This window comes from Mustela nigripes, chromosome 1, assembly GCF_022355385.1.
Source record: "Mustela nigripes isolate SB6536 chromosome 1, MUSNIG.SB6536, whole genome shotgun sequence".
NCBI lineage: Eukaryota > Metazoa > Chordata > Mammalia > Carnivora > Mustelidae > Mustela > Mustela nigripes.
Window position 1 is genome coordinate 84,229,354 of NC_081557.1, and position 16,192 is coordinate 84,245,545.

A 16,192-nucleotide genomic window follows, 5' to 3' on the forward strand; every position below is an offset into this window, starting at 1 on the left:
CGCATGCATCACTGTCACTGCACATGACTGACTGCTCTGAGGGAGTCTTTCATTTCTGAAGGGAGGAGGATCACCCCCGTAGATGAACGTGCTGACGGGTCGATGGCGTCTTTGTTGCAACTGGACTCCTGATGGCACTTCGCTGCTTTGTCCTCACCCTCCTCCTGCCCCTACCCACTCCTGCAGTGAGATCACTGAGAGATGGGTGGCAGCTGTTAGTCTCCCTTTTCGAGGCCCCATGGGGACCCCGGGAGGACTGCTCGGATCAAAGGCTGGAGGGATCTCGAGGGAGTCAGCCGTTAGAGGGATGGGTCCGATTACCCCAAACCGGGTGCTGTACTGATGAGTTACTCAACTCTCCGTCTGAAACTAACGATGTCCTACACGTTGGCTAATTGAATTTAAATTAAAAAAAAAGGTAGAAGCATATGAAACTCAATGACATTTTGAAACTCATTTTTAAGAAATCTAAGGGTTCATCCTGAGTTCATCCCCCTTCTCTTCTTTGTTTTCAAAGGTTTTTTTTTTTTAAATTTTTTTAGTTTTAATCTTTTTTTTTATTAATTAAATTTATTTATTTTCAGCATAACAGTATTCATTATTTTTTCACCACACCCAGTGCTCCATGCAATCTGTTTTCAAAGGTTTTATTAATGGTATTGATCACGTGGATTGTTTTGAATGAGGCATCGCTACACCTTCCAGTGTGGTGGAATTTTTTTTTTTCTTTTTAGGATTCTTCCCTCCTCAAAAGGGAGTAAGAGTTTTGTCTGTTGTTTTCCCTTCAACTCTCATAGAAGCACTTCAGACTTCTTTCTGCTGGCCTCCTTGATCTCTTTCTTAGAGTTCCACTTTTGGCCAACTCAGCCCATTTTCTCTGTGCCTAAAGGACGCACTCTCCATTGCCTGCCACCATCAAAACGGCGACAACAAACCATGGAAAGCCCTGCTGCTTCTCGGGTGTTTCCTGTACTCGGTGACCGCATGTCCCACACTCACTTGTCCAAGTAGAAATCTGGACAGCATCCTTGTTCCTTTATTTAAGGTCAGAGCCATGGGCAAACAAATGGACGCTGATGTATTCCAAAGACGTCTGTCTCAGAGACCATTTCTTTCCCGGCCCAGATCATTCACTATCCAAGGCCTGTCAGTGCCACCTTTTAATAACATTCGGTAAATATGTCCATGTCTTAAAAAAATTTTTTTTTTAACCTTTTAAGTCTATTCCCTGCTATTTCTCTAGTGCAGGCCCCTAACTTCTTTCCCCAGGGCCTTCTCACCTCCATTCCTCTTGTCAGCCTTGCTCCACAAGGCAGCGTTAAGTGATTTTTTCAAAGGCACAAGTCAGATCTTGTCCCTTGCCTGCTTGAAAGCCATTAATACTCCCCTCTCAGGATAAAAGCCAAATACCCTGACCTGATTTATATTGTTCTGTATGCCGTAGCTTCTGCTCACCTGTGCCAGTGTCCCCCCCCCCCCCCGCCTTTTTTTTTTTTCCCTCCTCGTACTCGGCTCTGCAGCAATACTCCCTTGCTCCTTCTAATTCTGGGCACACACAGCTCCTACTCTTCGGAGCAGCACCTCCCCTTGCTCTTTCTCCCTCCCTTCCTCCCTCCTGCCCCCAGACTCATGCATTCACATTCACCTGATCAGTGTTTCCGTGAGAAGTCTTCTTCAACCTTCTCAGACCAGGTGAAATGACCCTTCTGTGTTTCCTGTAACACTTCTGCTTTCTTCAGTGGTTCATCCATCCCCCGTCTGTTAACTACTGTAATTCTGCATAACCTTTACTTCCTAAAAGCGTTGCTTCTTAGAGAAAACCACGTCCATGGATGTTGATGGGAAAAAGTCATGATGGATTCCATCCTGATCCAAGATAGCCTGATCCAGGTAGAAAAACAAGTCAGCTGAACAATAAAAACAAACTTGTAAACAAACAAGTTGTACAGGTGATAAACAGTATTTTGAGAGTAAATACAGAATGTTCTTAAATACAGTGCAGTGAAGTTATTGGGCTCAGTCACGGAAGAGACGGCTGGAGGTGTGGTGGCTGGTGGAGGAGGGCCTGGAGGAAGTCCTTGTCCCAAGATGGTGGAGAGGCAGGAAAAGGACATTCAGACAGCAGGTCTTTTTAAGGAGTGAGCTGCATTCACGCTGAACTGAAACACAGAATTACAGCCCATGAAAACCCCTGAGGGCAAAATCCGGCTAAACCGGGAGGTGCTCCCCAACTTCCAGAAACGGGGTACAGAGAGCTTGGCCGAAAACGCTCTCCGTCCTCCCGCTCGCTTGGCTTCTGTACACAAAGCACTGTGTTTTGGGTTCATTCAAATACAGCAGGCCATTCCCATTCTCCAAGATGAGACTTTCTGAAAACCGTGGGGTCGTGGACGCGGACACTGGTGGGTGTATCTTTGCCCGAAACTGTAATATCAAAGTACTGCATTTTTGTTTCTGATTGGAAAAATTGTGATGTCCAATAAAGAAAAGGCGTCCAGAAAGTGGGATGACTGCAGGAGCCCTTGTGGTGAAAAGGCTGATTGTTCTGTGAGGCGAATGTTAGCCGTCACTTCCCTTACCTGAGCACGAGCCGCAGGGAGACAGAGGTCTTGAGCTCCCAGCAGACCAGTGCATATAAGATAGATTCCTCTCAATATATTTCACACTGCCATTGTGCTGATGATACTTTATTCCAAAGCTAATTATGTACATGCTCTCTTTTCTCAATTAGACTGCAGTATCCTTTAGTTCAGGAAGTGTGCCTACCTCATCTTCCTTAATCTTTGTACCCCCATCCCACAGATTCTTGCCCAAAGTAGATGCCCTGTGTATGGAATTAATGGACTGTGTATCTTCTAGGAAAAGTAGGGTTCTTTGAAAGCCTGCACAGAAAACAGTTTAGCTTCCTAGCTAAACTATCCAAATATTCAGAATGAAGAAAACTTTTATGAGATTTATAATTTGATGTGATTAAGGTCAAGGTAGCTCAATGAGTTTAAAAAAAAAAAGGTAAGCGTATGTTTGACTTCCCTCATTGAAATGGTGCTGAATTAATCTAGAGAGCGTTTATTCAAAAATTTTTAGGTAGACATGTTCTATTTCTTCTTTTGTTTAGTTACTGCAGAAGACTTATTTTTTAAATCAACAGGAGACATAGCATGTTTTGGAATAGATTATTTGAAAAGAGAAGCCAGTCTTGATTTTAAAGAAGGAAATTACTGTGTCATGCAGAATAAGATGGTTTTAAAAAGGGAAACTTAAAGAATTTTCTGTTTTGAAGACCTGCATGGATCCCAAGCGGAGTTTTTATTCACAGATTAATCACAGTTATTCCCTAAACCTGAAAGAAAACTATAAGAAAGTTTGATATAGGAGTCTAGGGAGGGAGATAATTCAGAGGGACGGCTTTGATCATCCTTAGGAAGGCAAAGGCATTGCTTCAAAAACAAAGGAATCAAATCTAGAAATTCAGGAAAGACTTTTCCCAAAGGATTATTCTGGCAGCATGTTGAAAAGAGGTTATAAAAGCATTAAGTTCACAACCTGAACAATAAGTTAAGTAAATGTTAGGGAAGTATTTCCTTTCTTATTCTAGGACTAGGCATACCTTTAGCTTGCTTTTGCCAATAGAAATGCTGCTACGCCTGGGCTGGCATAGAAGTACAATGAGTTACATAAGACAGATTTTTTTCTATGTAGAGGTGAAGGAGAGCTTCAAGGAGGTCCGATAACTCAGGGCATATACCAGTCATCTTTAGGAACATCAGGCTAGGACTCATCCCATACAAAAGTGGGGAGCCTTCCAGTGATTTTTATAGCATGGAGGAAGGAATTGTGCCCTGATGTGTACGTTTAATGGGGGTACTACACCAGGCTGTTCTATTTTGGTTTTGGCTTTTTGTACCCTACTTTTCCCTGGAGAGATAGTACTATCAGGTGCTTTCTTGGGAACATCTCACTTAAATCAGCCACTCACAGCTCCAGTGAAAATAATAGAATCATGTTGACCATTAACTTCCTCTGAAGATATGAAGCAGGTAGAACTTCCTCATGGTCCTGTTAATTTCTTCGGAGACCAGTGAGTGGATAAGCCTCAAGAGTTCCGATTTTCACATAGGGAATTGATCACATCTTTGCTGAAGTCCAATAGTAAGACAAGAACAAACCCAATTTAAAATCCAGTTCCTTGAGTTATTTTTATTACCCCTAGTAGTTTAGGGATGTAGAGGTGTTTAAATGCTTTATGGCTTTAAATGCTCAGTGGCTCACGTGGTTAAGCATCAACCATTGGTTCAAGTCATTATCACAGAGTCCTGGGATGGAGCCCCTCATCTGGCTCCTTGCTCAGCAGAGAGTCCGCTTCTCTCTCTCTCCTCTGCCTGTGTGCACTCTCTCTGCCTCTCTCTAAAATAAATAAAACCTTAAAAAATGCTTTCTGGATAAGAAAAGCAATAGGGAAGGGAGAGTAATGTTTTGAAATAAATGGTAATTTACTATTTTGAATGCCAGGAAATATTGCCAGAGTGTGTCTGTCAGCAGTTTTCACATACAGATTTATTTTTAGAGAAATGAATTTTATAAATTAAAATCACCCGGTATAACAACAGTGACCCTGCATCCTACTTTACAATAAATTTTGGGTAAAAAGCAGAGATTTTTGTGTCTGTGGTGTTTTTTTGCAATTGAAAGCTTAGAAACTAACAAGGGTTGATAAATGTCCACAGTGTCCAATCCTTTTACTTTATTTAAAAAAAGATTTATTTATTTTACAGAATGTGTGTGTGGTGGGGCGGAGGAGGGAAGGGGCAGGGAGGAAGAATCTTAAGCAGGCTCCGTGCAGAGTGTGGAGCCTGACATAGGGTTGATCTCAGGACTCTGAGATCATGAACTGAGCCGAAACCAAGAGTCAGATGCTTAACGGACTGAGCCACCCAGGCAGGCCTCCTTTGTTGTAGTTATTTTATTTAAATTTAGAAGATTATTTTTAGAAGTCCATAGTGGATTAAACAAATACTTTACCAAAGTATTTGTCTTACCAAATACTTTAATTGCTCAAATTCATGTGTGACATCCATGCTTTGCTCATCACAGGGTAAGGATGTCAACCATATTCTAGGGACTGGGAGTCTTCCCCCCACTATGCTAATGGTGGCTATTGGGGGTGGGGTTTACATTGTTGCCATTTTGGGGGAGAACCACGTGACAGTATATATGTTAAGAGTATTAAAAATATTTTTATTGGGGCGACCGGGTGACTCAGTTGGTTAAGCATCCGACTCTTGAATTTTGACTCAGATCGAACCTCACATTGGGTTCCCCATGCTTAGCGGGGAGTCTGCTTCTCTCTCTCTCTCTCTCCCTCTAAAATAAGCAAATAAAATCTTTTAAAAAGTTTGTGCTCCTTGACTCAGTAATTCCACTTTAAAAAATCTAAAAATGTAAGTAGAAGAGTAAAGATTTATGGACAAAGATATTTATAACAACATTATCTGTAATAGTGAGACAAATATACATGGCTACACACCCATATAAAAAATGTAGCCTAATTACCCAAAAGGGAGTGCTTAAGAAAATTAAAGCACATCTATCCAATAAAGTATCTATGGCTGTTATAGTTTGTAGTTTTATAGTTTATAGTTTGTGTAATGAGTAAAAATGATCATTAGATAAAAAATGAATAAAGCATGACTTAAAACTATCGCATATATGTTATAATCTCAGTTATGTATATATATATATATATACACACACACATATATGGAAAGGATTAGAGGGAAATGCATCAAAATATTTGTGTGTTATCTTTAGGTGGTAGAATTGCGTTTACTCGTTTTTGTTCTGTGTTCTACTCATTGCTGAAAGTGTAGTGGGTTTTTTTTGTCAATGAATATTTATAGAAAATTTCTGTTAAGAGTTTTCTACTTGTAAAAGTAATATATTCATTGTTGAATATGTGAAGAAAACTTGAATATTTTATTTAAAATATCATCTGCCTGTTAACTACATTGGGTGCTTTAAAATTTTTTTAAATGAGAAAAACACTGAAGTTTGAAACATGACATTATAATTTAACTCAGAATCCTATTCCATCTGATATGATTTAAATCACAATTCTGTTTTTAATTGTTGCATGAGAATATTTGGATGTTGTGTATGCTAGAACGGAGGTCAAATAGCCTTTGGCGAGTAGGAAGCCAGAAATGCTGTGTGGGCAGTGGGTGGGTTGATCCTTCCGTGGACCTTTCCTATGCTGCCCCCTGTTTCCAGATCAGAAGAGAGTGTATGAGGAGGACGGGGTAGCAATTTCTATGCAGAGAAAATTAAGGTTGCTATCTCCCTTGCTGGGGTAGGTTTCTGTAGGTAAAGAAAAGGAAGAAAAGCACCATACATGTTAAGACATGTAAGAAGACAGTAGGAGCCTTGTTCTGTTGTGGTAAATTTGATCCAAAAAAACAAAATTGGGGGCGTCTGGGTGGCTCAGTGGGTTAAGCCTCTGCCTTTGGCTCAAGTCATGATTTCAGGGTCCTGGGATTGAGCCCCACATTGGGCTCTCTGCTCAGCAGGGAGCCTACTTCCGGAACCCTCTCTCTCTGCCTGCCTCTCTGCCTACTTGTGATCTCTCTCTCTCTCTGTCAAATAAATAAAATCTTGAAAAACAAAACAAAACAAAACAAAATTGTCCATTTGTTGAAGCAGTGCAGGGGAAATAGGGAAATATTTACATTAAATATAAATATACATGTAGTTGTTGTTTTCCAGTAACTTCTTAGTTCAATAGTAACAGTAATACTAACACTAAGAGTTTCCTTTTTTGGGGGGGGTGGGTGGGACCAAGATAGTACTTTTGGAAGTGACATAGCATTAAACAGTTTTCCAGGAGTGCTAATGGATATATTCTGCTTCATATATCACCCCACTTTCCTTGTGGTCAGCAATGTTTATTTGTGAGATCAGACCTAGGTCACGGTTGGTGGCTGTTGAACGTAACTTCAAGCTACCTGACTCCTTTGGCAATGAAATCCAGGCCCTCATTCTTGTTATCACTGTTCTCTAACAAATGCAGCAAGCTTTCCTTGGGTATCAACGAAGTCACCAAATACTTACGATACGGTCGGAAGTTCTTTCCAGCCCCCCAAATCAACTGACAGCACGTTGCAAGGAACCCAATGGAAAGATAGAATTCATCCCAGATGATCCTGTGGGATTGTTTAGGTAGCAGTAATGAGCTGTGAAGTTTTAAAGGACAGCTGTAACGTAACTCAGCAGATCATGTGCTGGGGTTAAAGTTGACTCTGCTGTTTGTTTCACTGCTTTCTGATAAATAAATCGTTGAGGAAAGATTTGGCAAAAGGAACGCCCCTCCTTGTCCCCTTCTCCCAGGACTGCGGCTCCTGTTAACAAGTTGTTTGAATGTTTACTTTGCCTTGACTGCTGACCAGTGGTGTGTCAGTCCTTGCCGTTGAACCAAGTGAGAATTCAAATAAACCAAAAAAAAGGTTTTCACACAGCTGGCCTCTTCCACCAGTGAGTGGTACCAGAATATCCTCTCCCACTTTTTGCAAGAGGTCAGCAAGAAAAAACTTAACACGCGTCCGTGATCTGATGATCTGTGATCCAGATGAACTTGAATTGGCAACTCCTAGATTTTGGAGCGCATGGTGCAGAGAAGGAAACAGATCTCAGGAGACGTTATTTGCTGAATTAGAAGCCACACTTAAGGTCCATGCATTGTATTTCTTTTTCTTTTTCTTTTTAAAAAATTTTTAAATTTATTTTCAGCATAACAGTATTCATTGTTTTTGCACCACACCCAGTGCTCCATGCAATCCGTGCCCTCTATAATACCCACCACCTAGTACCCTGACCTCCCACCCCCTGCCCCTTTAAAACCCTCAGATTGTTTTTCAGAGTCCATAGTCTCTCATGGTTCACCTCCCCTTCCAATTTCCCCCAACTCCCTTCTCCTCTCTATCTCCCCATGTCGTCCGTGCTATTTGTTATGCTCCACAAGTGTATTTCTACCTGATTTTATCAAAGGTTAGAATTGACCTTTGCATACGTGAATATGCACATAGAATTCCCATTTCTAAAAGGTCATTCATGTAGCTTTCTCGTTACATTTTGTTGTATTAATATTCCATAGTCCTAGATTCAGTGGCTAGCCCTGGCCAAGTAGGCATGTGGGGGAGAATTTGCAGACATAATAACCACTCTTTGGATCCCTAGCCTAGCAGGGTGCCTGGCATAGAGTAGGCACTATTAATATTTTTGCTGATTTTAAAAATCATGTATATGAGTGAATGAACGGATGAAGGAATAAAATATATAGCTAGAATATGCCGAATTCATGTGAGATGACAGGTCTCATTAAATACTACTTTTTAAGGTACTTCTGGGAATTACATTATATTGAGGTATTCCTTTCATTTTGAAAAATGTCTCTTTGGCGCCTGTTTTTGGCTGGGTATTAGAATTTACAGTGTTAAATACTGGCTCGTTCTTGCCTTCAAGGAGGAAATAGTTATGTAACCAGATACATTTCACAACAGAGTGATGAGTCCACGGGTAGATAGGTGTCCAAGGCGTAGAGCCATGTAGAGGAGGAATGAATCATATTTGGAAGGTGGCACGGACATTGTTAATTCTAGTAATTTTATTTGTCATGTTTATTGTCCATTCCCACTAGAGTAGATGGGGTATACATTTTTGCCTGTGTCACTTATTCCTATTTATATATTTTTAAATTGCTCTCTTGCTAGCTTCTAGAATAGTACCTGGCAAGTAATAAATATTCCATAAGGATTTGTCACACGAATGAATGATTTTTGATAGATATTGTAAATCCCTCCAGAAAGGATTTACCAATATTTCCACCAGCAGTAGATGATTGCGATTTTTTAAAAAGGTTTTATTTATTTATTTGACACAGAGAGAGAGAGACAGAGATCACAAGTAGGCAGAGGCAGGCAGAGAGAGAGAGGAGGAAGCAGGCTCCCCGCTGAGCAGAAAGCCTGTCCCAGGACCCTGGGATCATGACCTGAGCCAAAGGCAGAGGCTTTAACCCACTGAGCCACCCAGGCACCCCGAAGATTGCGATTTCTACCCACATCCTTTACCAGGGCTGGGTTTTGTGAAACCTTTTTTTTTTTTTTTCAGCCTTAGCTCTATGTGTTATCTCTGCATTAAAGAAACACAAAAACGAGCCTTCCCTTGACTGCTGTGTGTCTCCAGCAATTCTCCCTATTTTTCTGCTTTTATAGCAAAGCCCTAGAAGGAATTTCCTGTGCTTTCTTCATTTCCTCCCTTCCCATTCTGTCCTGAACCGACCATCAGGTGCTAGTCCCTCTTCCACTGAAACCATTCTTGTCAGGATCACCTGTGCGTTACGGTGCCTTCAAGCCTTACTGTATTTCTCAGCAGTGTTTCCAATAGTTGCTCATGCTTTCCTTCTAGAAATAGGTTTTTTCCCCATTTTTCTCCCTGGACACAACATTTTCCTGGATTTCTTCCTATTTCATTGGCTACTTCTTCATGGTCTCCCTGGCTTTTTCCTTCTCTGCTTGGTCTCTAAAGATTGAAGTATCCCAAGGTTCCTGCCTGTTCTCTCTTCTCCTATCATATTTTTCTTAGAGCTCATCTAGTGCTGGGCTTTCATGGGTCTGATGTCTGTATTTCTGACATCTCTATTTCCAGCTCTGACTTCACACAATTCTGGACCCCATTATGCACCTGTCGACTTGATAGTAGTACTCCGATGCCTCGTGGGTATCTCAGAATTACCTTCCCAAAACAGAACGGCTGACTAACCTCTTCAGTCCATCTCCCCCCTTCTGGGCTTTCCCATTTCAGTAAACAGAGCTGTTGTGGATTCTGTTACACCCAAAACAGCTGAAATCCTTGACACATCTTTCAATTCTACCCTCTAGCCACGTGTTGAACAAATTCTGTCAGTTCTACCTTTAGAATATATTCTGAGTCCACTTTCCTTACCACCTCTGCAGCTGACTCACAGGTCTGAACCGCCTGTGCTCCTCTCTCTCCTGAGTGACTGCATTACCTCCTACTTGGTCTCCCTCTTCCCTTCCTGCCACAGTTCCGTCTAGTCTCACCGTAGTGGTCTGTGGGTCTACAAAAAGCACTGAAATGGTGTCTGGCACATATGAAACACTATGTAAATGATTGTTTTTATTTTGTTGGGTTTTTTTGGTTTGTTTTTTGTTTTTTTTTTTTTACTGTTTCTGTTTTAGGACTGCAAAGGGGGGTTGCATTTTGGTGGGTGGTAAATTTTAGATGCTTGTACAAGTACTAATGAATGCATACAGGTAGCTGAATCAAGTATTCATGTAAAGCAATGGATTCTGTATAATAGGAGATACTGTCTTAGCGCCTTGGAAGGATGAGCAGAACTCCCGTTAGCTTAGTGTCTAGAGATTAGTGTGAATTGGGAAGATACGGGTCATCGAATGCCTTGTATCTGCCACATTCTCTACAGAGCCTTCAAAATAAAAGGCAGCCATCATGCTCACAACTGGGACTGTTCAGATACAAGATTTCAGCTGTTTGGGGGGTATAGATGACCTTTTCCTCCTTTCTTTTTCCTGTACGTCTTTCAGTGAGCCAACGCCCGGAAGTCTGTCCTGCCTGATTCTGTAATCTGGCGCTATGCATCCAGATCCTTGGCCTTTACAGACACTGCTGTACCTCGTTACTCTCACGGTTCTGTGCCCTTCTGTGAATTCAGGTAAGAGCTGAAGAATGGTCGTGGGTTTTTTGTTTTTTTTTTTTTTAATTTTGAACCTTAATTCCAGTAACATACAGTGCTGTATTAATTTCAGGAGTATGATACGGCGATTCTGCCATTCTCTACAGGACTCTGTGCTCAGCCACCATACGTGTGTCCTTTAATCCCCAAGAATGGTCTTGTCCAAACTCCCAACTATTCCTCTTCTTAATCCTATAAAGAAACAAACTTCAGCTTCAAATCCTCTCCGGCGATCATAGTTTCCAAAGGCATTTCTTTTTTTTTTTTTTTTTTTTTTTTTTTAAGATTTTATTTATTTATTTGACAGAGAGAAATCACAAGTAGATGGAGAGGCAGGCAGAGAGAGAGAGAGAGCGAAGCAGACTCTCTGCTGAGCAGAGAGCCCGATGCGGGACTCGATCCCAGGACTCTGAGATCATGACCTGAGCTGAAGGCAGCGGCTTAACCCACTGAGCCACCCAGGCGCCCTCCAAAGGCATTTCTAAGATTTCTTTAACCCAGCTGAATGATTTAGAAACGGATTCATTCAGCAATTTCAGGATCTCTTGGTAGTGCTTCTGGGCCTCGACAGGCCTTCCTGTTATTGTCCTTAAAATTTATTCTTCTTGTTGCCTTAAAAACAAATATCGTCCTATCACGTTCTTTTCAATAAGAGGATATGTTGCGAATGTCTGAATTTGGAAATTGTAACAAGAATAAAATGCTGACCACACCACTGAAGAAATTTTAGAATCAGCATGTTTTAGGACTCAGCTTGGAGAGAACTTGGTTCTTCTCACATAACCTTGTCTGAGTTTCTCTCCACTTTCTGTTACTGAAAAGCTTAAAAACATAGATAGTTAAATGTGTACATAAGGGGCGCCTGGGTGGCTCAGTGGGTTAAGCCGCTGCCTTCGGCTCAGGTCATGATCTCAGAGTCCTGGGATCGAGTCCCGCATCGGGCTCTCTGCTCAGCAGAGAGCCTGCTTCCCTCTCTCTCTCTCTGCCTGCCTCTCCATCTACTTGTGATTTCTCTCTGTCAAATAAATAAATAAAATCTTTAAAAAAAAAAAAATGTGTACATAAGCCCGTGCCCAGCACACGGCCCTCAGGCATTCTTATTTTAGATTCATGTACAAATTCCTATAGAAGTCATATAGAAATACAAGCGATGTTTATTCAGTAAGTAATATTTATTATCACTGTTGAGAATACTGTATGACGGGGTGCCTGGGTGGCTCAGTTGTTTAAGCGACTGCCTTCGGCTCAGGTCATGATCCTGGAGTCCTGCGATCAAGTCCTGCATTGGGCTTCCTGCTCGGCAGGGAGTCTGCTTCTCCCTCTCTCACTCTCCCTTCTCATGCTCTCTCTCAATAAAATCTTTCAGAAAAAAAAAAAAAACAAAACAATACTGTATGACTTTTTATAAGCCAAAAAGCTGATCTGCTTTTATTTCTGTTTTTGTTCAACAAACCACCTCAGGTTTTAGTCAAGAGAGGCACGTCCCTCAATCTTCAATTCTAGTGAAATATCCTATGAAAGTAGGGTTAGCAACTTACTGATTTTTTTTTCTTTCAAGTAGTTTATCCCCCCGGATTAACAGTATTCTTGTTCCCGCCACCCTTTTGGGTGGGCAGGGGACATCTCTTTTGATACGTTGGCGCGAGAATGCACCCTTTCCCCCAAGCTGCTGAGGAAATGATGTCACATATAAAACTATTCTAAACACCGAATAAAACTTAAAATTGACACTGTACTTAGCTTTACACCCCCCGAAAAGGACAGACTTTGTATTTCAGCATGACTGGACATTGTTTTATATTAAAGGGAAGTAGTAAGACCGTAGCCATTATTTATAGAATAACTTAGTTTAAAATCAAATCCTTGCTGATGTAGGAGAGAATTCTTTTTAATTTTGCAAGTTAGCTTCAATTTTTCAGATTCTTAACTTGCATTCCCTAGAAACCACTTCATAAAAAGAGCCATTTGCCATTTCTCCTTACAGAATTGGTATGTTGTCTGATTTATATCAGAAGGTTTCTCCCCTCTTCTACCCTAATCACTAAGTCTTAGGTTAACATGTTGCCCTTTTTTCCTTCCAAAAACGGGTGTATAAAAATGTTCCTAGAACTTTTACAAGCATTAAGAATAGTAACAGGTATTTTGAAATAAGGGCTTGCCTGTGATTACATAGATTGAGATGAAATGTATTCAATACACTCTTCTTTCTCTCTCCCCTTACCTCCTTTCTCTCCCACTCCCCCTGCCTCTTGGCACATGGGGAATGTTTCCTTATAGGGTTGGCACCTTCTTTTATTTCTGAGCCACTGTCCGCTGTCCAGAAACTTGGTGGACCCGTAGTACTACATTGTTCTGCTAAACCTGTGACTGCTCATATCTCATGGTTGCATAATGGAAAAAGACTGGATAGAAACACGGAACAGATTAAGATTCATCAGGGGACTTTGACTATCGTGTCTCTTAATTCCTCCCTTTCGGGTTCCTACCAGTGCGTCGCCAACAATAGCATTGGTGCCGTTGTCAGCAGCCCTGCGACAGTGTCCACTGCTGGTGAGTTGAATTTTGTCTCTGATATCTATGCTTTTTCCTAGAATTACCGTTAGCATGTGCATTGTTTATAGAGGGAATTCCGAGCGTGGGCTGTGGAGTAAACGCATTGGAGTTCTCATCCCAGCCTTGACTCTTGCTGTGTGTTTAACTTGGGGGAAATGTCCTTGAACCTCTGTGAGCCTAACCTCATGTCTTCATCCATAGCGGGCATGGAAATAACTTCTCCTTTGTTAGGAACACAGTTTTATAACGCGAATTCTGAATTCCTTTGTGAATATTTAAAAGCCCTTAATAGCAACAGCAACAAAAAAGCTGTTGTCTCCTTTGATACTCAGTTGTTTCCTGTAGTCCTTTATCTTTCCTATCTAATGGTCTTATTTGTCTTGATTACCGAGTGATTTTAATTTATGTAATTGAAACCAGGCTAAAGAAGCAGGAAAAAAAAAATTGACCGTAGCAAAAGGAATGTTGAGTATTGAACTTATGGAAAATCTGGAATGTGGTGGTTTGCTTAGTAGGTCTGAGCCATCTGCCTTTCAAATGGTGATAGTTTCCAGTAATGGAAAATGTCTTTGTAAGGACACCCCTATTTACAGAACAAATCTGGATTCCCCAGGAGTCGTGAGTTTGTCATAACCGAGAAGAGTAAATGTTTTTGTAGAGCTGTGACCCATGGACCGCTCCAAGACACACACTGGAAGGCCGAATTCCTAGTGGCAGGCGGCCGAATGCTTTCAGCCTTGGAGATAATAAAGTGGCTCCATCTGTAGCGAACTTTAAGTAGTGAGAGGGATCGAGAGAGAAATGATACACTGCTTGGTTTTTCAATGTCCTAGGTTCGTTCCTGTGAAACGTTTGATTGCAGCGTGAGTAACTACCCACAGAATAAAGATGCATAGGGAACGTGAGTTTTGATGAGGGACTGGATTTGAAAAGGGTTTATTTCAACAGAACAGGGAGGACTATACTTTATAGTTCTCCCTGACCTTTTAAAATTAATTAATTAATTTTTAAATAGATTTATTTATTTGACAGAGAGAGTGTACGTGCACACAAGTAGGCAGAGCATCAGGCAGAGGGAGAGGGAAGAAGCAGACTCCCTGCTGTCCAGGGAACTGGATACGGGCCTGATCCCAGGATCCTGGGATCGTGACCTGAGCTGAAGGCAGATGCTTAACTCATGGAGCCATCCAGGTGCCCCTCTCCCTGATGTTTTAAGAGCCGTTTGCTTTTCTTGTAGTCTTCTAGAAGCACTGACCTCTGGAAAAAGTTGCCATGACTTAGCTCTAGCCCTACCCCAGCTACTTTCTGAGATAAAAAAAATCACACCATTCTGTAAAGGGAGATCGGCTGCCACTAATAGCCACGTTGGCAGTTGTGGTTCCTGGTTTTTTAAATTTCTCTGGGGAAGAGAGTTCAAGTTCGTATTTATTTATTTTTCTACTTATTTACTTATTTCTTTTAGTTCTCGGTGACTTCAGTTCAGCAACAAAGCATGTTATTACAGCAGAAGAAAAGAGTACTGGTTTCATTGGCTGCAAGGTACCAGATAGTAATCCCAAGGCCGAGGTGCGCTATAAAATCCGGGGAAAGTGGCTGAAACATTCCACAGGTGAGACCTTCTACAAAATAACCCAGTGGCGCCCATAGAGCACCCATAGAATAAAATGTCATTCGCCTGCTGTTGAGCTCTGTGTGCTAGGGACTGTGCATACAAAAAAATAATGCATAAGCTATATTGATTGTCTCTGGTCTCCGAAGTGGAGACAAGCACAAGTGGCTACAGTGTATAAGTATTTACAGCCTCATTCATTCAGGTCTCTACTCACATATTTCTTCTACTGAGAAGACCTCTGTCATGGCCCCCATATAAAATATTATGCTCTGTTGCTCTCTGTCCCCTTTACTTGGCTGCTTCTTTTTTCTTCCCACAGCATTGTGTTATATGTAGTTTTGTTTGCTTGTGTCTTATTTACCCCTTTGTCTGCCACACCCATCCCCCCCCACCCCGCCCGGCACCCGAGCACACGCGCGCCCTGGAATGTTGGCTGCATGAGTGTTAAGCTTTTGTCTGCCTTCTTGATTGCTGTGGCACCTGTGACTGGGCCCTCGCTGGCAGGATTTGTTGAGAAAAAATGAAAGAATAGGCATTAATGGACACTGGGGATCAGTGCTGTAGGTGGAGGTCTGCTCAAGGTGGTAGCCTTGGTCATTGTCTCTTTTTCTAAAGACGCCGTGCTTTCAGCGTTCTCAACAAATGATCTGTTGTCAGATGTTTCTGCTGGGTTTAATTTTTTTTCCTCTAGTACTGTTGACTTTTTCCCCCCCGGCCTTGACTTTCCCTTTCTTTCATTTAATGCATTTTTCCTGACTGCTTACTTGCTGCTCTTCTCACGTCTGAATTTAAAGCACAACTATCAACCTTCAGTTGTTGTGATTGGTATCTTCTAGAGGCTTAACTGCATTCCCTTCTCTCCTCAGAGAATTACTTAATCCTTCCATCGGGAAATCTTCAGATTTTGAATGTATCTTTAGAAGACAAGGGATCATATAAATGTGCAGCTTTTAATCCTGTCACAAATGAATTAAAAGTTGAACCCATTGGCCGAAAGCTTCTTGTGAGTCGTAAGTATTTGAGAGAATAATGGTAACTAGGAAGAAGTTACCTCAGAGGCCTTCCTTATAAAACATTGGGAAATCAGAGTTCATCTTCTTTGCTTATCGTAAGAGAGTCTTATAAAACATTAAATACATAAATGCATTATGGAATGGTATTGGACATGTTTTTATTTATTTATTTTCAAAGATTTTATTAATTTATTTGACAGAGAGAGAGATATCATAAGTAGGCAGAGAGGCAGGCAGAGAGAGAGGAGGAAG

General features: G+C 41.4%; 1 protein-coding gene across 13 annotated transcripts in view; it reads left to right on the forward strand.

The window, feature by feature from the left end:
* The window catches only part of CDON (cell adhesion associated, oncogene regulated), a 98,089-nt gene that overhangs the window by 24,908 nt on the left and 56,989 nt on the right, over positions 1-16,192 (forward strand). For all 13 annotated transcript variants that reach the window (XR_009406890.1, XR_009406881.1, XR_009406884.1 and 10 more), the window contains 4 exons: positions 10,614-10,741; positions 13,040-13,312; positions 14,778-14,924; positions 15,794-15,937. Coding sequence is in view for 9 of the 13 variants with exons in the window: in XM_059414236.1 (XP_059270219.1) it covers positions 10,663-10,741; positions 13,040-13,312; positions 14,778-14,924; positions 15,794-15,937 (643 nt within the window). In the remaining 4 variants the exon portion in view is untranslated. The remainder of the gene's footprint in view (positions 1-10,613; positions 10,742-13,039; positions 13,313-14,777; positions 14,925-15,793; positions 15,938-16,192) is intronic.